The 27442-nt window shown below is 38.2% G+C and overlaps 1 protein-coding gene and 1 non-coding gene across 2 annotated transcripts; one reads left to right on the top strand and one right to left on the bottom strand.

The window, feature by feature from the left end:
• The first annotated feature begins 8888 nt into the window (after positions 1 to 8888).
• Positions 8889 to 11002, top strand: LOC125370265. The gene is made up of 4 exons (XM_048375264.1): positions 8889 to 9128; positions 9183 to 9659; positions 9804 to 10877; positions 10982 to 11002. The coding sequence occupies exons 1-4, from the start codon at positions 8889 to 8891 to the stop codon at positions 11000 to 11002; spliced, it is 1812 nt and encodes a 603-aa protein (XP_048231221.1).
• Positions 11003 to 25651: 14649 nt separating this feature from the next.
• Positions 25652 to 25758, bottom strand: LOC112535748. The gene has a single exon (XR_003079828.1). It is a non-coding gene; the product is annotated as a small nucleolar RNA R71 (small nucleolar RNA).
• Positions 25759 to 27442: the final 1684 nt, after the last annotated feature.

Raw genomic sequence — 27442 nt, 5'->3', positions numbered from 1 at the left:
AGGCTTCAAATGAATCTTATTGGACCTATGAGTTCAGCCCAAACTTATTGCACTAAATTGATGATTTTGGATCCTTTTTGCAATCCTAAATCTTGGACTGAGCCTTGTTGTGTTTGAACACTCCAAATGTCTTTAATTAAGCCCAACAAAGCTTCTTGCATACTTTTGGACTTAGATCTTGTCATTGGACCTCCTTGAAAGCTTAAAGGATCATTTGTAATTCTTGTCTTTATTGCATCATTCCCTCTCTCCCTCGTAAGGATTCGTCCCTCGAATCAGCCTCATTGTCAACTTCATCACCTACATCAAATAAAGAAAGATCAGCAACATTAAAAGAAGCACTCACATTGCCATACTCACTTGGCAAATCTATCTTATAGGCATTGTCATTAATTCTTTCAAGAACTTGGAATGGCCCATCCCCTCTTGGCATTAATTTAGACTTCCTTTGGCTTGGAAATCTTTCCTTTCTCAAATGTACCCAAACCCAGTCACCCGGTTCAAATACAACTTTCTTCCTCCCCTTGTTGTGTTGCTTTTGATATTGTTGATTTCTTTTCTCTATTTGAGTACGCACATTCTCATGTAAGCTTTTAACAAATTCAGCTTTTTGCTTGCCTTCAAAATTAGCCTTATCAATGGGTAATGGCAATAAATCCATTGGAGTTAATGGATTGAGCCCATATACAATCTCAAAAGGTGAACAATTTGTTGTACCATGAATACTCCTATTGTATGCAAACTCAACATGTGGCAAACATTCTTCCCAATTCTTCAAATTTCTTTGAATTATTGCCCTCAATAGTTGTGAGAGAGTCCTATTAACCACCTCCGTTTGTCCATCCGTTTGTGGATGACAAGTTGTTGAGAATAGAAGCTTTGTTCCCATCTTGCTCCAAAGTGTCTTCCAAAAGTGGCTAAGGAACTTGACATCTCTATCAACGACAATTGTCCTTGGAACCCCATGCAATCTTACAATTTCTTTGAAGAACAACCCCGCAATATGAGTTGCATCATCTGTCTTGTGGCATGGAATGAAATGTGCCATTTTGCTAAACCTGTCAACAACAACAAAAATAGAATCTTTCCCTCCCCTTGACCTAGGTAATCCTAGAACAAAGTCCATAGAAATGTCTACCCAAGGTTCATTAGGTATGGGAAGTGGAGTATACAACCCATGAGGCATCACTTTAGATTTAGCTTGTTTACAAGTGATGCATCTCTCACATATTTTTTGAACATCTCTTTTCATTTGTGGCCAAAAGAAATGATTTTCTAAAACATCTAAAGTTTTTCTCACACCAAAGTGCCCCATCAAACCCCCACCATGTGCCTCCCTCACAAGCAACTCTCTTAAAGAAGATTGAGGCACGCATAACTTATTTTCTTTAAAAAGAAAACCATCATGTCTATAGAACTTGTCAAACCCCCCTCTCTCACATGCCCCATATACATTAGCAAAATCATGGTCTGAATTATATAATTCCTTAATGAACTCAAAACCCAATAATTTTGCATCAAGTGTAGAAATTAGAGCATACCTTCTAGATAGAGCATCGGCAACAACATTCTCTTTACCTTGTTTGTACTTGATGATGTATGGAAAGGATTCAATAAATTCCACCCATTTAGCATGCCTACGGCTTAGCTTCCGTTGTCCTTTGAGATATTTCAAAGACTCATGGTCAGTGTGTATAATGAATTCCTTATACCAAAGATAGTGTTGCCATGTCTCTAAAACTCTTACCAAAGCATAAAACTCTTTGTCATAAGTTGGGTAGTTTAGACTTGCTCCACTTAGCTTCTCACTAAAGAACGCAATTGGTCTTCCTTCTTGCATCAAGACTCCACCAATACCTATTCCACTTGCATCACACTCAACCTCAAAGGTTTTAGCAAAGTCAGGCAAAGCAAGTAAAGGTGCTGAACTAAGTTTTTCTTTTAGCAAGTTAAAAGCATCATCTTGTTCTTTTCCCCACTTGAAACCCACATTCTTTTTAATGCATTCAGTTAAAGGTGCAGTGAATTGTAGAGAAATCTTTAATGAATCTCCTATAAAAGCTAGCAAGACCATGAAAACTCCTAACATCATGCACACTAGTAGGTTTTGTCCACTCTCTAATTACTTTTACTTTTCTTGATCAACATGAATTCCCTTGTCATTAACAATATATCCAAGAAAAGTAATTTCATTAGTGCAAAAGTGCATTTCTTAAGATTAGCATATAATGTCTCTTGCCTTAACACATCAAAAACCAGCTTTAAGTGTATTACATGCTCATCTAAAGATTTGCTATACACAAGAATATCATCAAAATAAACCACTACAAACTTTCCAATGAAAGCGCGCAAAACATGATTCATCAATCGCATAAAAGTACTTGGAGCATTAGTTAAACCAAACGGCATGACTAACCACTCATATAATCCATGTTTTGTTTTGAAAGCGGTTTTCCATTCATCACCCTCACGCATTCTTATTTGATGATATCCAGATTTTAAATCCACTTTAGAAAACACACAAGCACCGTGCAATTCATCCAACATGTCATCTAGCCTAGGTATAGGATGGCGATACTTTACCGTTATTTTGTTGACGACGACAATCAACACACATCCTCCATGAACCATCTTTCTTAGGCACTAAAATTACAGGAACCGCACAAGGACTCATACTTTCTCTTACGTACCCCTTATCCATAAGCTCACTCACTTGCCTTTGGATTTCTTTTGTCTCCTCTGGGTTGCATCTATATGCTGGCCTATTAGGTATGCTTGCACCCGGAATGAAATCAATTTGATGTTCAATTCCTCGAATTGGTGGTAATCCTTTAGGCACATCTTCGGGAAATAGCTCTTCATATTCCTGCAAAAGCTCAAGAACAACACAAGGCAAATCCTTATTAAGATCATTAGAAATCATCAAAACTTCCTTGTACATGAGTACAAGTAAGGGCTGCCTCAAGGTTAGTGTTCTCCTCACATCACTTGGCTTTGCATACACATTCATCTTTCTTTCATTCTCATCTCCCTTGTTTTCTCTCACCTTATGTTTCCTATTACACTCACTTTTACCACTTACCTCACCTTTTTCTCCTCCAAATAGTTATGGCATTCGAAGATCATCTCCACCTTTTGCTCCCATTCCAAGTAGACATCAGGATCATTCTTTCCTTGAAAGGAAGGAATTTTCATTTTGATGCTGCCTAGGTTGCGATCTACACCATCTTGCCTTGATCTCCTATTGTGTCTCCTAGGATGGTCATCTCCACCAAAAGTGGTTGCTTGGTCATCCTCCAAATCATCTTCGGCATCATAATCCTCTTGTTCAAAGGCTAGTTGCCTTTCTCTTCTAGGCTCGTTTTGAATTCTTGTAATAGTTTCACCTTGCCTTCTCACACTTTCAACAACATCATCCATTCGCCTATACATTCTTTCAAACTCTTTTTGCATTGCTTGCAAAGTTTGCTCAATGGATGCTCCAACACTACTTGAAACTTGTTCTTTTGACATTGCGTGAAAAACCTGAAAAACAAGTTAGTATAGCCTCACAAAACACTCGCTCGTGTTTCACTCAAAGTTTTGGCTTTTCTCGATGCTAGTCTCACCACTATTGCCTTTTACCTCTCTTGCTTTTGCTTTAGGTTCTTAGATGAACTAATCACCTAAACAAACCAAATCAGATTATGGCAATTCAATGGAGTGAAAAGAAGAAAAAAAAAAAGGTTGGTCTAGATTTTGTTAGGTCAGGCCAAATTTAAAGTAGCTAGACACAAGAAAGCAATAAAATAAAATAATAGAATAGGATTTCTATGCCGCCCAAACTTTCTCTTTTTTTTTTTTTTGATCTGGTGATTCTTTTTTTTTTAATGATAATAACACAAGTGAAAAGAAATTATGAACAACACAATTTTCTTTTAGCAAGGGACAACGAAGTTTTACTTTATGCGCACAAAGGTGTAAACTTTGAAAAGAAAGAGTACTTAGAAGGAAAATATTGAAACAAGAAGAATTTGGCACAAAAAATAAAGAAGATGAGAAACTTTAATAACACACAAAACACAAAGATAAGCAAACCTCAACTTGAAGCAAGCTCTGATACCAAATGATAGGAAATCATCATCTTAGCAACCACACACCCCAATAACTAATGAGTTATGATACATATGGAATGCAAGAAAACACCCTCCAATCAAGATGATTCCAAAACCCAAGGATCTCCTCAAGTGAAGTTAGGACAAAAACTAGTTCCAACAATGAAACTAGCACTTGAATTCAACTCCAAACGCCACAAACCAAGTATGATTTGATAAGTTAAGAATCAAACACAAGATTTTGGTTAGAGAACGCCACAAACTAAAAATAGTTTGATAAGTTCAAAGTTCATGCAAGAACTTAAGCAAAAACACTCACAAAGAGCAAACAAAGATTATCATTCAAAAATTCTATCCCTACAAATGAATTTGGCTTTGATATTTATAGCCAAAACAAGACAAAGAAACCTAAATGGATGTCTTTTGAGCTTCCCCACGTTTCCCCCTTTAATTCCCCTTAAAACTAATTAAAAGTGGCTGTTTTTACATTGATGTCACTCATTTTTGTAACTCCCAAATGACAACTAATTATGTGCATCCATTTTGTAACTCCAAATTATGACTAATTATGTGCATCTATTTTGTAACTCTAAAAGACAACTAATCACACCATAACTTAAGAAAAAAAACCTAATAAAATGAAAATAAAAAAAAAGGCTTCAAATGAATCTTATTGGACCTATGAGTTCAGCCCAAACTTATTGCACTAAATTGATGATTTTGGATCCTTTTTGCAATCCTAAATCTTGGACTGAGCCTTGTTGTGTTTGAACACTCCAAATGTCTTTAATTAAGCCCAACAAAGCTTCTTGCATACTTTTGGACTTGGATCTTGTCATTGGACCTCCTTGAAAGCTTAAAGGATCATTTGTAATTCTTGTCTTTATTGCATCAAAAACTAAATGGAGCAGCCCTTCGGTACCCAACCTATGACAAAGAACTCTATGCTTTGGTTCGGGCCTTGCAAACATGGCAACACTATTTATGGCCCAAAGAATTTGTCATCCACACGGATCATGAGAGTTTGAAGCATCTCAAGGGGCAAGACAAACTGAACCGAAGACATGCTAAATGGATGGAGTTCATTGAGACATTCCCATATGTGATCAAATACAAGAAAGGTAAGGAGAATGTGGTTGCTGATGCACTATCTCGAAGGTATGCTTTACTTACTACTCTTGATTCTAAATTGCTGGGCTTCGAGTTCATAAAAGAGTGGTATGTGAGTGATAATGATTTCAGCGGCATGTTTACAACTTGTGCTAATGGGGCTGTTTCTGCTGATTTTTATGTGTTTGAGGGATTTCTTTTCAAGAAAAATCGCCTTTGTATTCCTAATTGTTCTTTGCGGGCTGTATTGGTTAGGGAAGCACATGGGGGCGGTTTAATGGGTCATTTTGGGGTGCAAAAGACTTATGATATTCTGATTGAGCATTTTTATTGGCCATGCATGAAACGTGATGTGCAAAAAATTTGTGGTCAATGCATTGTGTGTTTGAAAGCTAAGTCCAAACTGCAACCCCATGGGTTATATACACCTTTACCTATTCCTGATGTTCCTTGGACAGATTTGTCTATGGACTTTGTGCTTGGTTTGCCGAGATCTAGGAAAGGTAGAGATAGTATATTTGTTGTTGTGGATAGGTTTAGTAAAATGGCTCACTTTATCCCTTGCCATAAAAGTGATGATGCTGTCCATATTGCTGATTTGTTTCTGAGAGAAGTTGTGCGTTTGCATGGAGTACCTAAGACCATTGTTAGTGATAGAGATGTTAAATTTCTAAGTCACTTTTGGCGTGTGCTATGGGGTAAGTTAGGAACTAAATTGCTTTATTCTACTACTTGCCATCCACAGACAGATGGACAAACTGAAGTTGTGAATAGGACTTTGATTCAATTGCTTTGTGCTTTGATTTCTAGGAATTTAAAATCTTGGGAGGATTTGTTGGCATATGTTGAATTTGCATATAATAGAGCTGTTCATAGCACTACACACACTTCACCATTTGAAATTGTATATGGTTTTAATCCTTTAACTCCTATTGATTTGATTCCTTTGCCTCTTAACAAGCTTGTTAGTGTTGAAGGTTCTTCTAAGGCAGATTTGGTTAAAAAGCTACACAAACAAGTTAAAGAGAGAATTGAGAAGCAAAATGCAAAAGTGGCCGAGAGGGTTAATAAAGGACGAATTCCAATGGTATTCCAACCTGGAGATTGGGTTTGGGTGCATTTTCGCAAAGAAAGGTTCCCAAATCAAAGAAAGTCTAAACTAAGTCCGAGGGGTGATGGTCCATTTCAAGTCGTTGAGAGGATCAATGACAATGCCTACAAGATTGATTTGAAAGGTGAGTATAATGTGAGTGGTACATTTAATGTAGCTGATTTGAGTCCTATTAATGTAGGTGATGAACTTGATTCGAGGACGAATCATCCTAAAAAAGGAGGGAATGATATGGACATGGCCAAGCTTAAAGATGGACTTGATGGAGAGAACAACAAGAAAACCAAAGATAAAATGATATGGACATGGCCAAGCTTAAAGATGGACTTGATGGAGAGGACAACAAGAAAACCAAAGATAAAGCTAAGGATCCATTGAGCATGCTACAAGGCCCAATTACAAGGTCAAGGTCCAAGAAGCTACAAGAAGCCTTAATTGGCTATATGCAAGATCGGGCTAGTCAAGGAAGCCCAATTGGTCATGCTAGGATAGGCCCAAGTAAAGACACGTCTGAATGGGCTTTATTTAATGTTTTGCAAGTCCAAATACATGAAGACTAATGTGGGCTAATATTTGGGCTGAAATCTCTTCTTTAAGTTCAGAACAATGTTATTGCCTATTTTTCTTATGTGGCAGCTAGGGTTAATAGTTTTACTAGGGTTTATTATGTTAGGTGGCTATAAAAACGCCCCTTAAGTTGTGTTTTAAAAAAATTCGAATTTTGATAAAATTATAGTAGTTGTTTCCTTTGCATATTTGCTTGAATTCTTGAATTCTTGTTGAATGCATAAACCACTTATCAAGGAATTAATCTATCCTTGTGGCGTGTTAAGGGTTAGGGTTTAAAGAACTTAGTTTTCTTTAGGTTCTGATCTTGATCAACCATACCTTGCAATCTGATTTAAGCGGTTGTTGGGTTTTGAAACTCAATTTGTTCTTGGGTTTCTAAGATAGTAATTCACGGGTTCATAATCATTAGGGTTCGTGGTTCTAATCCTTGGAGGTTCTTAACAGGTAACCTTCTTTCTTGATCAACCTTCTTTGTGATTTTTGCTTCCTAAATCCATTCCTTCTTTTCCTATTTCAAGCTGAACTGCATCTTTCTTGTTTCTTACATCTAGATTGTTTCTTCATATGTCATTTGCATCCGTTTGAAGTTTTCGCTTGTTTGTAGTCCTAATTTTATTCAAAGCGTGACTAATTGTTTAATTTTCTTGACTTTTTCGTTTTGCCTCAACTAAGCTTTTTAGATCATAATTCTTGGTGCATTGCAAGCATAGTGAAATAACTTGATGTGTGGTTATTGATTCACATAAGAATCCTTGAAAACAAGCTGAGTGGTGTGAGTTTTCAGCCTTGTGTGATCATTGTTGATTGTGCGAAACACGAGTGACCATCCCCATTAATTGAGAGTAAACACGTGAGGGAGTGTTGGTGAGGTCCTTAATTTCCTTCGATTTATTTTTTTATTGCATACTAACTCTTATTGCAGCATGTCAAGTGGTTCTAGTGGAGGTAATAATGTGCCAACTACCGGCACACCCACAACACAAATGCATGAAAATGAGAGGGTGCAACGAAGCATAAGAAATATGAATGAGCAAATGGAGAGGTTGCAACTTGACATGGCAGCCCAACGAAGGGAAATGGCAACCAATCAACAAGCCATTATGGACCAAATTAATGCACTTGCCCGAGGTCTGGGAATAGGCTTGATGAAGGGGGGAATGTGCAAGGTAATCATGGGCAGCCAATTGGGGTGAATGAGGATGACTGATATGGACATGGCCAAGCTTAAAGATGGACTTGATGGAGAGGACAACAAGAAAACCAAAGATAAAGCTAAGGATCCATTGAGCATGCTACAAGGCCCAATTACAAGGTCAAGGTCCAAGAAGCTACAAGAAGCCTTAATTGGCTATATGCAAGATCGGGCTAGTCAAGGAAGCCCAATTGGTCATGCTAGGATAGGCCCAAGTAAAGACACATCTGAATGGGCTTTATTTAATGTTTTGCAAGTCCAAATACATGAAGACTAATGTGGGCTAATATTTGGGCTGAAATCTCTTCTTTAAGTTCAGAACAATGTTATTGCCTATTTTTCTTATGTGGCAGCTAGGGTTAATAGTTTTACTAGGGTTTATTATGTTAGGTGGCTATAAAAACGCCCCTTAAGTTGTGTTTTAAAAAAATTCGAATTTTGATAAAATTATAGTAGTTGGGTTTTGAGGAGTATGATAATGCAGCCTATGGTAGGGTTGGTAGAGGCCTGGGTAGAGGAGCTAGGAGATACCAAAATCTTGGTAGAGGTAGAGGACACTTTGGTGGTGAGTTTGGTGGTTATGGGAACTATGATGATGTTGATAGGAACTTAGGTAGTATCAAACTTAGTATTCCTACCTTCTTGGGAAAAACTGATCCGGAGGCATATTTGGAGTGGGAAAAGCGAGTTGACCTTATCTTTGATTGCCATAACTTTCGGGGAGGAGAAAAAGGTGAAATTGGTGGTTACCCAATTTAGTGACTATGCTATAGTTTGGTGGGATCAGTTGGTGGTTAGTAGGAGGAGGAACATGGAAGAGCCTATTGGTAGTTGGATTGCACTCAAAACTATCATGAGAAGGCGTTTTGTACCCAGACATTACCATAGGGAGTTACATCAAAGACTCCAATCTTTGAGGCAAGGTACAAGGAGTGTTGAGGATTTTTATAAGGAGATGGAAATGCTCATGACTAGGGCTGATTTGGATGAGGATAGAGAAGCTACCATGGCACGATTCATTGGTGGGCTTAATAAGGAGATTGCTGATAGGGTAGAGTTGCAACATTATGTGGAGCTTGAGGAGTTAGTTCACCTTGCAATTAAGGTGGAAAAGCAACTAAAACCTAGAGGGACAACAAGGTTTGAATATAAGGGCACTTCGAGTGGGAGGCCACATTGGTCTAATTCTTGGAAAGGAGGTAAGAAAGGTGATGATAAGGTTATTCCCAATGACAACAAAGGGAAAAGCATTTCAGGTAACAAAGACACATCTAAACCAGAAATTAACAAAGAAAAGAATAGAGACATCAAGTGTTTCAAATGCTTGGGGCGTGGCCATATTGCTTCACAATGTCCAAACAAGCGGGCAATGGTGGCTAGAGACCATGGGGAGATTGAAACAGCAAGTGAAGAGAGTGATAATGATGATGAGATACCACAATTGGAAGACGGCAGCGATGATTGCATTGAGGGTCCTATGGGAGGTGAGCTCTTGGTGGCTAGGCGCACACTAAGTGTTCAAATGAAGGAAGATGATACCTTGGAGCAGCAAAGAGACAACATTTTCCACACAAGATGCCATGTACAAGGTAAGACTTGTCTTGTTATTATTGATGGTGGTAGTTGTACAAATGTTGCTAGCACTTTAATGGTTGAAAAATTGGGTTTAAATCTAATTCCACATCCTAGACCTTATAAATTGTTATGGTTAAATAATTGTGATGAGATCAAAGTGAATAAGCAAGTTGTTGTACCTTTCACAATTGGTAGATATTCAGATGAGGCGCTATGTGATGTAGTGCCAATGCATGCTGGCCATATCTTGTTAGGTAGGCCATGGGAATTTGATACGAGGGCCTTCCATGATGGCTTTCTAAATAGGTACTCATTTGTGAAGGATGGGAGAAAAGTTACTTTGACACCTCTTTCTCCTAAGGAAGTGTATGATGACCAATGTAAGTTGGAAAGAGAGAGGCGTGAGGCTGAAAATAACAAAAAGGAACATGAAAACCCAAGGGGTGAGATTCAGCATAAAGAGAAAACAAAGGCAAAGGGTAGTTTTTTGGCTAGGGAAAGTGAAGTTAGGCATGCATTTTATTCAAGTCGGATGTTATTTGTTGTTACTTATAAAGATGTATATTTGAACACTATTGAACTTGATCTTTCCTTGCCGAGTGTGTTTGCTAATCTTTTGCAGGAATTTGCTGATGTCTTTCCCGAGGAAATGCCAAGTGGATTACCTCCTCAAAGAGGGATAGAACATCAAATAGACTTCATACCCGGGGCTTCCATACCAAATAGACCAGCCTATAGAAGTAATCCAGAGGAGACAAAGGAGCTTCAAAGGCAAGTGGAAGAACTGATGTCAAAGGGGTATGTGCGTGAGAGCTTAAGTCCTTGTGCGGTTCCAGTGATTTTGGTTCCAAAGAAGGATGGCACATGGAGAATGTGTGTGGACTGTCGTGCAATCAATAAAATAACGGTAAAGTATCGTCATCCCATTCCTAGGTTATATGATATGCTTGATGAGTTGCATGGTGCATGTTTGTTTACTAAGATTGATTTGCGTTCTGGTTATTATCAAATTTGCATGAAAACTGGTGATGAGTGGAAAACGACTTTTAAGACTAAATACGGTCTATATGAGTGGTTAGTTATGCCGTTTGGGCTTACAAATGCACCTAGTACTTTTATGAGATTGATGAACCATGTCTTGCGTGAGTGTCTTGGTAAATTTGTGGTTGTGTATTTTGATGATATCTTAGTTTATTCCAAGTCCATTAATGATCATGTCATGCATGTGCGTAGGGTTCTAGACATTCTTAGGGTAGAAAAATTGTATGCCAATTTGAAAAAGTGTGCTTTTTGCGTGGATAAAGTTAATTTCCTTGGTTTCGTTGTTAGTTCAAAGGGGCTCGAGGTTGATGTGGAGAAAGTGAAAGCAATTAGGGAGTGGCCAACACCTAAAAACATTAGCCAAGTTAGGAGTTTTCACGGCTTGGCTAGTTTCTATAGGAGGTTCATTAAGGACTTTAGTTGTATAGCTGCACCTTTGAATGAAATTGTCAAGAAAAACGTTGGGTTTACTTGGGGTGATGCACAAGAACATGCTTTTAATATGCTTAAAGATAAGTTGTGTGCTGCTCCTTTGTTGGTTTTACCTAACTTTGACAAAACCTTTGAGATTGAGTGTGATGCTAGTGGCATTGGGATTGGTGCTGTTTTGATGCAAGAAGGCAGACCTATATGCTATTTTAGTGAAAAACTAAATGGAGCAGCCCTTCGGTACCCAACCTATGACAAAGAACTCTATGCTTTGGTTCGGGCCTTGCAAACATGGCAACACTATTTATGGCCCAAAGAATTTGTCATCCACACGGATCATGAGAGTTTGAAGCATCTCAAGGGGCAAGACAAACTGAACCGAAGACATGCTAAGTGGATGGAATTCATTGAGACATTCCCATATGTGATCAAATACAAGAAAGGTAAGGAGAATGTGGTTGCTGATGCACTATCTCGAAGGTATGCTTTATTTACTACTCTTGATTCTAAATTGCTGGGCTTCGAGTTCATAAAAGAGTTGTATGTGAGTGATAATGATTTCAGCGGCATGTTTACAACTTGTGCTAATGGGGCTGTTTCTACTGATTTTTATGTGTTTGAGGGATTTCTTTTCAAGAAAAATCGCCTTTGTATTCCTAATTGTTCTTTGCGGGCTGTATTGGTTAGGGAAGCACATGGGGGCGGTTTAATGGGTCATTTTGGGGTGCAAAAGACTTATGATATTCTGATTGAGCATTTTTATTGGCCATGCATGAAACGTGATGTGCATAAAATTTGTTGTCAATGCATTGTGTGTTTGAAAGCTAAGTCCAAACTGCAACCCCATAGGTTATATACACCTTTACCTATTCCTGATGTTCCTTGGACAGATTTGTCTATGGACTTTGTGCTTGGTTTGCCAAGATCTAGGAAAGGTAGAGATAGTATATTTGTTGTTGTGGATAGGTTTAGTAAAATGGCTCACTTTATCCCTTGCCATAAAAGTGATGATGCTGTCCATATTGCTGATTTGTTTCTTAGAGAAATTGTGCGTTTGCATAGAGTACCTAAGACCATTGTTAGTGATAGAGATGTTAAATTTCTAAGTCACTTTTGGCGTGTGCTATGGGGTAAGTTAGGAACTAAATTGCTTTATTCTACTACTTGCCATCCACGTGATGGACAAACTGAAGTTGTGAATAGGACTTTGATTCAATTGCTTTGTGCTTTGATTTCTAGGAATTTAAAATCTTGGGAGGATTTGTTGGCATATGTTGAATTTGCATATAATAGAGCTGTTCATAGCACTACACACACTTCACCATTTGAAATTGTATATGGTTTTAATCCTTTAACTCCTATTGATTTGATTCCTTTGCCTCTTTAACAAGCTTGTTAGTGTTGAAGGTTCTTCTAAGGCAGATTTGGTTAAAAAGCTACACAAACAAGTTAAAGAGAGAATTGAGAAGCAAAATGCAAAAGTGGCCGAGAGGGTTAATAAAGGACGAATTCCAATGGTATTCCAACCCTGGAGATTGGGTTTGGGTGCATTTCGCAAAGAAAGGTTCCCAAATCAAAGAAAGTCTAAACTAAGTCCGAGGGGTGATGGTCCATTTCAAGTCGTTGAGAGGATCAATGACAATGCCTACAAGATTGATTTGAAAGGTGAGTATAATGTGAGTGGTACATTTAATGTAGCTGATTTGAGTCCTTTTGATGTAGGTGATGAACTTGATTCGAGGACGAATCATCCTAAAGAAGGAGGGAATGATATGGACATGGCCAAGCTTAAAGATGGACTTGATGGAGAGGACAACAAGAAAATCAAAGATAAAGCTAAGGATCCATTGAGCATGCTACAAGGCCCAATTACAAGGTCAAGGTCCAAGAAGCTACAAGAAGCCTTAATTGGCTATATGCAAGATTGGGCTAGTCAAGGAAGCCCAATTGGTCATGCTAGGATAGGCCCAAGTAAAGACACATCTGAATGGGCTTTATTTAATGTTTTGCAAGTCCAAATACATGAAGACTAATGTGGGCTGAAATCTCTTCTTTAAGTTCAGAACAATGTTATTGCCTATTTTTCTTATGTGGCAGCTAAGGTTAATAGTTTTACTAGGGTTTATTATGTTAGGTGGCTATAAAAACGCCCCTTAAGTTGTGTTTTGAAAATTTGAATTTTGATAAAAATATAGTAGTTGTTTCCTTTGCATATTTGCTTGAATTCTTGAATTCTTGTTGAATGCATAAACCACTTATCAAGGAATTGATCTATCCTTGTGGCGTGTTAAGGGTTAGGGTTTAAAGAACTTAGTTTTCTTTAGGTTCTGATCTTGATCAACCATACCTTGCAATCTGATTTAAGCGGTTCTTGGGTTTTGAAACTTAATTTGTTCTTGGGTTTCTAAGATAGTAATTCACGGGTTCATAATCATTAGGGTTCGTGGTTCTACTCCTTGGAGGTTCTTAACACATCCCCTAGGTCTCTAAAGCTGACAGCTAGAGGGTCAGGGTATCAATCTGTTATTGCTGAGAATCAAGCTGACGCTGCTGGTCATCTAGCTGCCCCTACAATCCTTAATGGCCCGTCTAATAAAAACCCGAAAGGAGAATTAGTTAGCACATTTTACGCATTTCATGCATACATTTTACATTTCATAATTTATAATTTGCGTTATCTGCCAATCCTCGCCAAGGATGAAGAACTATCTCCTTGCAGCCCAAACTAGTGAATGTACATGCTCAAACTGGTCTCTCTGAACCTGTATTTGTATATATGTCACTAACCTTTTCAAGAAAGGCATGAGATGAAAGCACAAAAGGAAAGAATAAGCTTACATGGGTGTAAGTGCTCGGTATGAACTCTTGAGGGAAATACTAATCCATAGTAAGTCGATGCTCTATCATATCGAGCAGACTCCAGTATGAGACCATCGGATCAGGAGGGAATGAGACTGCCCTCGGGACCACATCTGACTTAGCTGTAGGTGGTACCTCGAAAGTCATATCGGCGGATGAGCCTGTAACATGGGAAGGCTGGGTGCATTGAGAAGACCGTCCTTGAGTCAGCTCACGAGTAGTAAGGGCCTGGCAGACAAGCTGTAAATATGTAAATAAAAGAGTAGCACATGATAAAAAGAGAGAATTCCAAGATAATCTCAGAAATTACCTGGACAATGGCATCATCACTAAGAGGTAAAACCCCCAATAGCTGTAGTATGAATGATGTGTAATTGGTCAGCCGTGATTGGATGGTAAAGTCCTCAAGCTCGTCATACCCATTCAAGAATTCTACCAGCTCCTCTCTGGCAAGATTCGCCATCTAGAACATGGAGAATGGATGAGATAAAGGAACTCAACGTCTGCTGGGACCATGCTCCTAACCATAAATCCTATCACCGAGGTACCAAGCCCGATAAGCAAGCCTTGCTAGCAGCACTCTCCTCTACTCGAGGTTGTGCTCCCCTAGCCAGTCACTCTGAATTTATGAACCAAAAAAGGGTAAGCAACAATGTAAATAAAACACGAGTATAACTAATGAATTGTGTTTACCATGTCTTAGGTGAGACTGTTGATCCACATGTGGTGCACGTAAACCTGTAACCACTCTAGTGTGACCGTCCTGCTTGAGCACCCAACGGCTTAGGCTAGAAAAGGCTCGTGAAGTGCAAATGGGCTGTTGAGCCCACTAGAAGGCCAATCTCCAAGGCCCAAACCTGCAAGAAAGAGGAGTTAGCACACACAATATCTACATGAAAGGAATTAAAGGAAAAGAAGTCATAGTAATTCACATGGATCGCTTGCCAAAACCAAAATTCCTTGTACCACCACAGACGGTGACGTCCATCTGATGATAGAGGTACGTGAGAGTGATGTGCATAAAATACACACATCTAAATGGGGTTTTTAAGATTGATTTTATGGACATTTGGATGTGAATTGGTCCCAACACTCACCCTATGCGTCTGTTTCTGTGCATTAGGTCCAAAAGAAGTCAAAGAATGATAAAGGGAAGAATTGGAGCATAATTGGACATCAAAGTTTGCTGAAACAAGCTAAGTATGCACATAAGGAAGCTGAACAGGGCCGTGTTGGTTTCAGCACTGGCCGTGTTCCCAACACGGTCACCAACACGACCGTGTTCGGTGTATCAACCATCAAAGAAAAAGAAGTTTTAGGGAGCACGACCATAGAGAGTAACACAGGCATAAACACCAGTCTGTGTTGGGAACACGGGCATCAATACGGCCGTGTTGGCGGCCACAGGGAGAATTAATTAAAAGAAAGAAGAGAGGAAAGAAAGAAAAGAAGCGGGGGGAGAACGTTCCAAACCCTAATATTTCTCTCTCTAAGGGTCTTCTGAGCTAGAACCAAGGGAAAAGGAGACTTGGATCAAGGTTTCACTCAGATTCCCTTCAAGGATTGAAGATTGGCGAGGTTCGTTGATTGGTTTTCAAATCGAGCAAGAGGAACAGGAATCGATTCAATTCGAGCAAGAGGAATTGGGGCTGTTTACTCTCATCCAAGGGTGTAATCGGGTTTCTCTACCTTTACTCATTGTTGTAATTGAGTTCTTGTGAATTTTGATAATGAACATGATTAGCTAGATTGGTTAAATCCATTGGGATTTCTTTACTATGTTGGCTTAGTATTATATTGTTGGATTGTTTGGGTTAGTTTTGTATTCTTCTTGCTTTCGGTATTAATAAGATAATGCATTATTCATGAGACATTGTGAATTGTGTGTTTAGATTGCTTTGTGTGATTGAGAAGTCCATTAGGCAATTGGAATTTTGAATAGCAAGAACTAGTTAATAATCACTTAGAAATAAGGATAATTAACTAGCCGGATTGAGAATTAACAAAGCTTAATAGAGGCGGATTAAAGCTTAATGCTAATTTAAGAATCAATCGTTAGGAAGAGATTCCAACTTTAGGTTATTAGGTTTATGAATTCGGTTATCTCGAGAGAGAAACCGAATTCGGTTAAGAATTCGTCCACATGTAGCATAATTAGACTCACCAATCCTTTATCTTTTGTTTGATTGCCAACTAGTTTAGGTTCCCTTTGGGTTTGCTTTCTTGTCTTGGTTATTTTATTTATCAGTTACTCCTGCATCTCCCTTAGAACTTAGCTTGTAGCTATTAGTTAGTTTAGAAATTATTCATCACTCATTTTAGGTTAATATAACAAAGAACAAAGGAGTAACTCTGGGCTTTAACTTTCCCGAGGAATACGACCTTGATACTCGCAATTAGTGCTAGACTGCATCGATAGGTACACTGCCTTAGATTGTAGCTAACACAAATAGCAAACATCAAGTTTTTGGAGCCGTTGCCGGGGAATTGTTTGAAAACTAGAGTGCAATTTGCTATTTGTTAATTTAGTCATTTATTTATGTTTTGTTTATATATATTTATTTAGTTAAGTTTATGATTCAGGTAGTGAATGATAAGGAGGTTCAATGTTAAATTCAAACTCTTTGTATGATGCATTGGAAAATGGGATTAGGAACCAAGAGAGTGCTAAAATTTGGGACACCCGTGCATCTTTAGAAGCTCGGGTGGATTCATTTTGTAGGGCTACCGATCAACTCTCCACTCCTATCCTTTCATCTCAAGTCTTTTATGAATTTTGTTATGGTTTACATTTGAGTAATGATTGTCCATTGTATAGTGATGTTGATCATTGTTCTTATAACTGTGAACAGGAGAATTATACGGGAAGTTGGCCAAATGACTCGTATGGAAGCACCTACAATCAAGAGTGGAGCACTCATTCACCCTTTGGATGGAGCTTAGATGGCCAAGAACCACTAGAATTTCAACAACCACATCAGCAACCTAATCTTGCACCTTCAACTCAAGATGAAGAGTTAGTGTTAGAGGAGCTGATGATGAGGTTCATTGCAAGTCTTGATGATAATTCCAACAAACAGAGAGGGTACTTGAAAGTCAACAAGCCTCAATAAAGAACATAGAGCATCAAGTAGGCTTGATCTTCAAGTTACTAGCGGCAGAACAATGGGAAACTCCATCAAACGCTACTGAATCCGAGGAACATTTGAGCTCCATCACTTTGCATTCAGGTGATAATTTTTCTGGTTTATCTACTATGTTTGACGATGATGCTTCTGTGCAGGACGATTTCTTGAACATGGAGATGGAACCAGAAAAGGAAGAGGCGAACATGATTTCTCTGAAAGACTATCAACAGGAATGTACAGTTGATGATGCCGAGTTGTAGTTATAGGAATTTTTGGTGGATTTTCCATAAGTCCCTTCGATGATGGAAGATGAGCACGAGTTATCCAATGAAGAAGTCTTGGTGGAGCTCGAGTTTCTTCTAGCAAGTGAACCAAGCCAAGGACAAGAGAAAACCATCGACGTTCTTGAAGAAATTGCCCAACCGTGGATCCTTCCAATTGGTGAAACTTCAGCTTTCAAATTGGAAGAGACCCTAGAGCATCATGACTACGTGCAATTATACGAGGAGCGAGTTTTGCCCATCATACTGGCAGCTTGCTTGACAGTCGGGAAGAGGAAATTGACGATTATCCCTCTAAGCGGATACTTAAAGACATTTGCTTGGAAGAAGGATGGATGGTCGTCGATCACGCCCGTTTGCTTTTCATCATGAGTCCAGCTAAGAAGACTCATCACATTAAAAAGAAGCGCTTTTGGGAGGCACCCCAATTTTTATCTTTAATTTCTAATATTTTAACCTTTTATTTTGAAACATTTTATTAGTTATAGTTTTTGTATTTTATTTAATTTTTGTTTCAGTTTCAATTTTAATTATTCATTTTATTATCTGCAGCCACTCCTTTACCACAGACTAGCCAACACCTTGATATCCCTGACGATGCACCTCTTTTCACTCCGGAGCCATAGTCAAGGCAGTATTAGCACTTTTTCCTTTTTCATTTCTTTTACTTTGTACACTGGGGACAGTGTGTCCTTCAAGTGTTGGGTGGATGATATTTATCCCATCTTAGTTATTTGTTCATTCTTTGTGCAATTTTTTGTAAAATTTTGAAAATTTTTCACTTTGTTTCTATGCTCTTACTGTTGACTTGCTTTTGAAATCCTATTTATGTCCATGTGATCGGGTAAAACCAATAGTGTTGAGTTTTGCGGAAGAATGTAAGATAATTAGTTTGAGTTTTACACTAAGTTGCTTTGGTTTATTTAATTATGTTCTGATGATTTTTCTTTGGAACCTACTCAAAAGCACACTTGTGAGAAATTGAGCCTAAATTGTAAGCATACACCTTATATGCTTGTATTTATTTCTTGTTGAGAGTGCCAATTTTTGTCTTTACTTTTAGAACTTGCTCGTTAATGCTTATGAGGGCCACAAGGAGAGTTTAACACTTTGGTATGATAGAGGCACTTAGGTTTTCCATTCTAGCCAAATAGCCTTCATTCGTTTATTGATTCTGTAGATAACCCCCTCTTTCACCATTTTTTTTATCATATTCCATTACCACTTAGTTTTATTCTGCTTTGGGTTATGATTTTGCATATGAGTTGTTTTTATTGGGAATTTTTATCTTGGGAATAGTGTGGAATCTTGTAGCAGCTTTCTTCAATCCAAAAAAATTCACTCTATTATGTGAATGTTCTTCCCTTATGAAAAAAAAGAAGAAAAAAAAATAAAAAAAAAAAGAATAAGAGGGAAGGGTGATGAAAAGAAAGGAAGTAAGTGAGTTAATTATTTAATTGCTTTTCGGAGTTTACATTTTGACTTGATTCCTATTTCCCACCTTAGACTACTATCCATTGTTTACCCCTTGTGATTATTGTGACTTGTGTGCAGGTCATGTATTTCATTGCAGAACACCATAGGTTCAACTCTGACCAAATTTACCTACCCTTGCCTAATCCCTATTACAACCCTTATAAAGACCTCTTGACATGGCTGTTGACTCTCCATAAGTGGTAGGAGTAGGATTTAAGAGCAAGCATATAGTAAGTAAGGCAGTAGTTGATGCATTGAGCGATTAAACACTACCCTCGTAACACTTTGAGTGATTTAGAGTGAATATGGTGAGGAGTTAGTTCTGAATAATTTTGTTGAGATAGTATTTTATGAATTATTGGCATCTTGGTTGTGATACTTGAATTGATTGCTTCATTTCTTTTTGTTTGACTTACGCTTGTTAAGGATATGTGCAGGAGTTCTCTAGCTTGTCTGTCAATTTAAGTGTTGTTCCTTAGTGGTTTATTTTTCTTATTTTAATTTTGATTGCTTGAGGACAAGCAATGAGCTAAGTCTGGGGTTATTTGAAAGTCAACAAGCCTCAATTAAGAACATAGAGCCTCAAGTAGGCTTGATCTTCAAGTTACTAGCGGCAGAACAATGGGGAACTCCATCAAACACTACTGAACCCGAGGAACATTTGAGTGCTGTCACTTTGTGTTCAGGTGAGAATTTTTCTGTTTTATCTACTTTGTTTGATAATGATGCTTATATGCAAGATGACTCCTTGAACATGGAAATAGAACCAGAAAAGGAAGAGGCAAACATGATTCCTCTGAAAGACTACTAACAGGAACGTACAGTTGATGATGCTAAGTTGCAGTTAGAGGAATTTTTGGTGGATTTTCCATAAGTCCCTTCGATGATAGAAGATGAGCACGAGTTATCCAATGAAGAAGTCTTAGAGGAGCTCGAGTTTCTTCTAGCAAGTGAACCAAGCCAAGGACTAGAGAAAACCATCGACATTCCTAAAAAAATTGCCCAACCGTCAATCCTTCCAATTGGTGAAACTCCAGCTTTCAAATTGGAAGAGCCCCTAGAGCATCATGACTACGTGCAAATATATGAGGAGCGAGTTTTGCCCATCATACTGGCATCTTGCTTGACCGTCGGGACCAGGAATTTGACGATTAGTCCTCTAAGCGGATACTTGAAGCCATTTGCTTGGAAGAAGGATGGATGGTCATCAATCCCCACCGTTTGCTTTTCATCATGAGTCCAACTAAGAAGACTCATCACATAAAAAAGAAGCGCTTTTGGGAGGCACCACAATTTTTATCTTTAATCTCTAATATTTTAACCTTTTATTTTGAAACATTTTATTAGTTTTAGTTTTCATATTTTATTTAATTTTTTTTCAGTTTCGATTTTAATTCCTTATTTTATTATTTGCGTACCACTCCACCACGTACCAAATACTGATATTCCCCGATGATGCACCTCTTTTCACTCCGGAGCCATAGTCAGGGCAGTATTAGTTCTTTTTCCTTTTGCATTTCTTATATTTTGTACACTGAGGACAGTGTGTCTTCAAGTGTGGGGTGGTGATATTTATATACACTTGTTTTCGTGTTTTTATTATTTTGTATATGAAATTCAAATCCTTTTCTAGTGTATATATCGCATTTCATTTATCCCATCTCAGTAATTTGTTTATTCTTTATGCAATTTTTTGTAAAATTTTGAAAATTTTTCACTTTGTTTCGATGCTCTTATTGTTGACTTGCTTTTGAAATCCTGTTTATGTCCATGTGCTCGGGTAAAACCGATAGTGTTGAGTATTGCGAAAGAATGTAAGCTATTTAGTTTGAGTTTTGCATTAAGTTGCTTTGGTTTATTTAATTATGTTTTGATGATTTTTGTTTGGAACCTACTCAAAAAGCACACTTGTGAGAAATTGAGCCTCAATTGTAAGCATACACTCTATGTGCTTTTATTTAATTCTTGTTGAGAGTGCCAATTACTGTCTTTACTTTTAGAACTTGCTCGGTAATGCTTATGAGCGCCACAAGGTGAGTTTAACACTTTGGTATGATAGAGGCACTTAAGTTTTTCATTCTAGCCAAATAGCCTTCATTCGTTTATTGATTCTGTAGATAACCCCCTCTTTCACCATTTTTTTATCATATTTCATTACCACTTAGTTTTATTCTGCTTTGGGTTATGATTTTGCACATGAGTTGTTTTTTTGGGAATTTTTGTCTTGGGAATAGCGTTGGAATCTTATAGCAGCTTCCTTCAATCCAAAAGAAATTCACTCTATTATGTGAATGTTCTTCCCTTATGAAAAAAAAGAAAAAAAAAGAAAAAAAATAATAAGAAGAATAAGAGGGAAGGGTGATGAAAAGAAAGAAAGTAAGTGAGCTAATTGTTTAATTGCGTTTTGGAGTTTACATTTTGACTTGATTCCTATTTCCCACCTTGGACTACTGTCCATTATTTACCCCTTGTGATTATTGTGACTTGTGTGCAGGTCATTTATCTCATTGCAGAACACCATAGGTTCAACTCTGACCAAATTTACCTACCCTTACCTAATCCCAATTACAACCCTTATAAAGACCTCTGGACATGGTTGTTGACTCTCCATAAATGGTAAGAGTAGGATTTAAGAGCAAGCATATAGTAAGTAAGGCAGTATTTGATGCATTGAGCGATTTAACACTATCCTATAAACACTTTGAGTGACTTAGAGTGAATCTTGTGAGGAGTTGGTTCTGAATAATTTTATTGAGATAGTATTTTGTGAATGAATAGCATCTTGGTTGTGATGATTGAATTGATTGCTTCGTTTCTTTTTGCTTGACTTATGCTTATTAAGGATATGTGTAGGAGCTTTCTAGCTTGTCTGTCAGTTTAAGTGTTGTTCCTTAGTGGTTTATTTTCCTTATTTTACTTTTGATTGCTTGAGGACAAGCAATGAGCTAAGTGTGTGGTTATTTGATGTGCGTAGAATACACACATCTAAATGGGGTTTTTAAGGCTGATTTTATGTACATTTGGATGTGAATTGGTCTCAACACTCACCCTATCCGTTTGTTTGTGTACTTTAGGTCCAAAAGAAGTCAAAGAGTGATAAAGGGAAGAATTGGAGCACAATTGGAAGCCAAAGTGGCCAAAACAAGTCAAGTTCATGCATCCCTAATCTGAACATGGGCATGTTGGTTTTAACACTAGTCGTGTTTCCAAAACGGGCACCAAAACAGCCGTGTTGGGTGCATTTGACAACAGGAAAAAGATGTATTAAGGAGCACGACCATAGAGAGTAACACGGGCATCAACACCAAGCCGTGTTCCCAACATGGCCATGTTCGCGGCAGCTGGACGAATTAATTAAAAGAGAGAAAAGAGGGAAACGAGGGGAGAACGGGGGAGAATGTCCCAAACTCTAATTTTTCTCTCTCTAAGGGTTTTCTGAGCTGGAACCAAAGAAAAAGGAGACTTGGACCAAGGTTTTAATTGGATTCCCTTCAAAGATTGAAGATTGGGCGAGGTTCGCTGATTGGTTTCAATTTGAGCAAGAGGAACAAGAATCGATTCAATTCAAGCAAGAGGAATTGGGGCTGTTGACTCTCATCCAAGGGTGTAATCGGGTTTCTCTACCTTTACTCATTGTTGTAATTGAATTCTTGTAGGTTTTGATAATTAACATGTTTAGCTAGATTGACTAAATCCATTGGCATTTCTTTACTATGTTGGCTTAATATTATATTGTTGGATTGTTTGAGTTAGTTTTGTATTCTTGTTGCTTTCAATATTAATAAGATAATGCATTATTCATGAGACGTTGTGAATTGTGGTATTTAGATTGCTTTATGTGATTGAGAAGTCCATTTGGCAATTGGAATTTTGAATAGCAAGAACTGGTTAATAATCACTTAGAGCTAAGGATAATTAACTAGCCGGATTAAGAATTAACAAAGCTTAATAGAGGCGGATTAAAGCTTAATGCTAATTTAAGAATCAATCGTTAGGAAGAGATTCCAACTTTAGGTTATTAGGTTTAAGAATTCGGTTATCGAGAGAGAGAAACCGAATTCAGTTAAGAATTCGTCCACGGGTAGCATAATTGGAATCATCAATCCTTTATCTTTTGTTTGATTGCCAACTAGTTTAGGTTCCCTTTGGGTTTCCTTTCTTGTCTTGGTTATTTCATTTATCCATTTATTCTTGCATCTCCCTTAGAACTTAGCTTGTAGCTATTAGTTAGTTTAGAAATTATTCATCATTCATTTTAGGTTAATATAACAAAGAACAAAGGAGTAACTCTGGGCTTTCACTTTCCCGAGGAATACACCTTGATACTCGCCATTAGTGCTAGACTGCATCAATAGGTACACTGCCTTGGATTGTAGCTAACACAAATAGCAACCATCAATACTCAAGTTCGCCAACTTTGCTTTAGGATTATACCGATGGTTAAGGTGTTGTGGCAAAATCATTCTACTGAGAAATATACCTGGGAAACTGATATGCATTGTGTTACACATGTTTATATGCCCAATTACTTCCATTTTTTTGCATAGTTATCTTGTTTTATGCTAGAATCACTTGTGTTTTGGTTCCTTTCATGTTTCAAGTGATCATTGATGGACATTTTGAGTATTTGAGGGAGATACGTGCGAATAAGGGCTAGAATCCATCAAAATTGGGCAAAGGCTAGCATTTCAAGGTTGAGCGTTCATGTTTCAGGTGATCATTGATGGACATTATCAGTATTTGAGGGAGATACATGCAAATACTGACCAGAATCTATCAAAATTGAGCAAAGGCTAGCATTTCAAAGTTAAGCATAGCCTGGACTCTCACCGTGCTGAACTATCAACATTTGACCCTCTAAGGTGGCCTTTCGGCATAGTTTTCGAGGCCACCACGGTCTCCATCACAGCCCGTGGTGGCTCAGCACCGGCCATGGCACAGTCAGGGAGCAGAGGATGATTTTTGGGACTTGAAGGTCCAGCACGGCCTGGACTCCGCCCATGCTGACCAGCACGGGCTTGACCATGGCCGTGCTGGGACATTTATATAGGCAAAATCAATTTCTTTTGTTAGGGTTCAGTTTTCTCACTTTAGATCCTATATACTCGCGTGAGCAACCTCTTTTCAGACTTCAACATTTGACTTTGGGAGACCATTTCGCATATTGAAAGATGGATTTCAGTGGTTCAAGCATCATATTAAAGATCAAGAGTGGATTTGGAGGCATTCAAGAGCCAATTCGAGGTTCATTATTTAGATTTGGAGATCAAGGACAGTTCATCTGAATTTAAGAAGAAGGGTGTACATGTTTCCAATTTTCTTTTCTGTATTTATGCCTTATTTTGTGTTATTCGTTAGCATGAGTAGCTAGAGCTATTGAACCCATTGGGGTTTCTTCGTTTGTTGGATTGCACTTAATGTTTATGAGATTTTGATTATCAATGCTTGTATTTTTCTTGCTTTCTGTATTAATAAGATATCACATTATTCATGAGACGTTGTGAACTGTGTTGTTCATACTACTTTCTATAATTAAGAAATTCATTTAGTAGGTGGAAAGTTGAATAGCAAGAATTGGTTAATGATCACTCAGAGATAGGGGTAATTAACTAGCTGGATTAAGAATTAACAACTCTTAATAGTAGTGGATTAATCTTAAGGCTAACCTAAAATCGATCATTAGGAAGAGATTCCATCGTTTAGGTTCTTAGGTTTAGCAATTTGGTGTTCTTGAGAGGGAACTCGAATTCAATTTAGAATCCGCTTATGGGTAATCATAATTGGTAATCAATCTAATTTCTACCTTCACTAAAATCGAACTAGCTTAGGTCCCCTTTGGTTTGCTTTGCTTTCTTCCCTTGTTTGTTTCACTAAATCTTTATAGATTGCTTGACATTTAGCTAATCATTTAGCTTGCATCTAGTCATAGAATAGTAACTTCATCAATATTATTTAAGGTTAGATAACATAAGATGCTGGAGTAGTTCTAGGATCACCCTTTCTTGAGAATACGACCTTGATACTCGCCATTAGTGCTAGTAAACATCGATAGCTTCACTGCCTTAGATTGTAGCTACATAAACAGCCCATAAAGTTTTTGGCGCCATTGCTGGGGAATTTTTTGTTTGAACTAGAGTGAATTTCTGGTTGTGTTACTCTAGCCATTTTTTGTTTTCTGTCTTTTGATTCTTTATTCTTTTATTCATTTATGTATTCTTTGGTTGCTACCTCTTAATTTCAGGTAGTTTATGACTAGAAGCTCTAATCCTACTCTTGTAGACCCTCTTGCTGAACCAGAGCGATCCCTCTGTCTTTTGAGGAAGCGTATGCATGAAGAAGAGGAGGCGCAGAGACAGATTAAAGCCCTTGTGAATAGACTGGCAGGGATGGGAGACAACAACCAAGTTGCGGATGAAAACAGGATAATGTATGAGTTTGCTAGACCTTCTCTTGCAGGGACACAGACAAGTATAGTGCGACCACCTGTGGCAGCTAATAACTTCAAGATAAAACCGAAAGTGATATAAATGGTCCAGAATAGTGTATAATTTGGGGGACTACCGAGCAAGGACCCAAACGCTCAAATAGCCAATTTCTTGGAGATTCGTGATACCTTTAAGATAAATGGAACGATTGATGATGCCATTCGGTTGAGGCTGTTTCCATTTTCTTTGAGGGACCGAGTGAAAAGATGGTTGCAGTCACTTCCAACCAACACTATTACGACATGGAGATCTTTGGCTGAGAAGTTTTTATATAAGTACTTTCCTCCTACTAAAATTGCTAGATTGAGAAATGATATATCTTTTTTTGTGCAGTTCGATGACAAGAGCATGTATGATGCCTGGGAGAGGTACAAGGACTTGCTTCGATGTTGCTCGCATCACTGACTACCAGTATGGATGCAGGTTCAAACTTTCTACAGCGGTTTGTCCAAAATCTGATAGAGGAGATGGCCATGAACAACTACCAGTGGCAATCCTCTAGGAGTCGGCCAGTCAAGCAGGAATTGGTTAACTAGCTAGATTCCACATCAGCCTTGGCAGCTCAGGTGGAGCTCTTGGCCAAGAAAATAGACCAGCTTCAGATGCCGGTTCATACAGCACAGATTGGCTACGAGTTCTGTGGTGGCCCGCACTACATTGCAAACTGTAATGTGGGAGGTATGTTTGCTTTTTCTTCATCTTCTTCTGCTGACCATGAACATGTTAATTACATAGGGAATGCACCCAAACATCAAAATGACCCTTACAGAAACACATACAACCCAAGGTGGAGAAACCATCCCAACTTCGGGTGGCAGAATAACGACGCCCAGGGACCGCCAGGTTTTTAGAGATTACATCAGTAACAACCCTTGCAGCAGGCTAGTCCATCCTAACTACCTCTACCTTAGGAGAAGAAGCCCAATCTTGAGGAGTTGGTGATGAAGTTTGTATCCTCTATTGACAATAGGTTCCAACAGACGGACAGTGCACTCAGGAATCAGCAGGCCTCCATTTAGAATTTAGAGACTCAAATAGGCCAGATTTCTAGGATGTTGGCTGAGAGGCAACCAAGGATTCTGCCTAGCACTACGGAGTCCAATCCGAAGGAGCATGTGAATGCAATCATGTTGCGATCAGGTAAGTATATTCTTGGTCCTTCTTTTATTTCTAATAATAATGGTGATGTGCAGGTAGATTCAAGAAGGGAAGTTGAAGCTACCAAGGTGAATGAAATAGAGAAGGAAGAGGCAAAGGAGGTTCCACTGAGGGAATACCAGCCTAAAATTTCATACCCTGCTAGATTAAAGCAGGTGCAAGTCGAGCAGCAGTTTGGTAAATTTTTGGATATTTTTAAACAACTGCATATAAACTTACCTTTTGTTGAAGTTATTTCGCAGATGCCTAGGTATGCGAAGTTCTTAAAGGAGATTCTTAGCAACAAAAGGAAGTTTGAGGACTTAATGTGCATGACGCTAAATGAGGAATGTTCGGCAATTTTCCAGAACAAGTTACCGGAAAAGCAACATGATCCAGGGAGTTTTACTATTCCTTGTGTTATGTGTAACTTATCTGTTAATGATGCTGTAACTAATTTAGGGGCTAGCATTAATATAATGCCGTATAGCCTATTTGTAAAGTTGGAGTTGGGAGAGACCAAACCCATTAGGATGAGTATACAATTAGCTGATAGATCTGTTAAGTATCCTAGGGGTATTGTAGAGAATGTGCTTGTAAAAGTAAATAAATTTATATTTCTTGTTGATTTTGTGATGTTAGACATGGACGGTGAGAGTAGTGTACGCTTTATTCTAGGTAGACCTTTTCTTGCAACATCTAGAGCAATGATAGATGTTTTTGATGGAAAGGTAAAACTTAGGGTAGGGGATGAGACCGTCACCTTTGACTTGCATAATTCCATAAGCCAGTCTTTAGATCATAATAATGTTGTGTATGCTATTAATGTATTTGACGATGCTATTGAGACACAGTTGTAGGAAGTATTAGTTGAAGACCCTCTACAAGTCACTTTGCCAAGGGGAGATGAGCATGAGCTGTCAAATGAGGAAGTATAGGAGCAGCTTGAGTTTC

The sequence above is a fragment of the Ricinus communis genome, chromosome 6, assembly GCF_019578655.1.
Source record: "Ricinus communis isolate WT05 ecotype wild-type chromosome 6, ASM1957865v1, whole genome shotgun sequence".
NCBI lineage: Eukaryota > Viridiplantae > Streptophyta > Magnoliopsida > Malpighiales > Euphorbiaceae > Ricinus > Ricinus communis.
This window is presented reverse-complemented; position numbering and strand designations above follow the sequence as displayed.

What these genes read in the sequence shown, in the direction of transcription:
- LOC125370265 (XM_048375264.1), top strand. Translation starts at nt 8,889, where the DNA reads ATGGAAGAGCCTATTGGTAGTTGGATTGCACTCAAAACTATCATGAGA. An exon ending in ATAAGGAGATTGCTGATAGG is followed by an intron (nt 9,129 to 9,182) that starts GTAGAGTTGCAA and finishes CTTGCAATTAAG; the next exon opens with GTGGAAAAGCAACTAAAACC. An exon ending in TTTTCCACACAAGATGCCAT is followed by an intron (nt 9,660 to 9,803) that starts GTACAAGGTAAG and finishes AATTGTGATGAG; the next exon opens with ATCAAAGTGAATAAGCAAGT.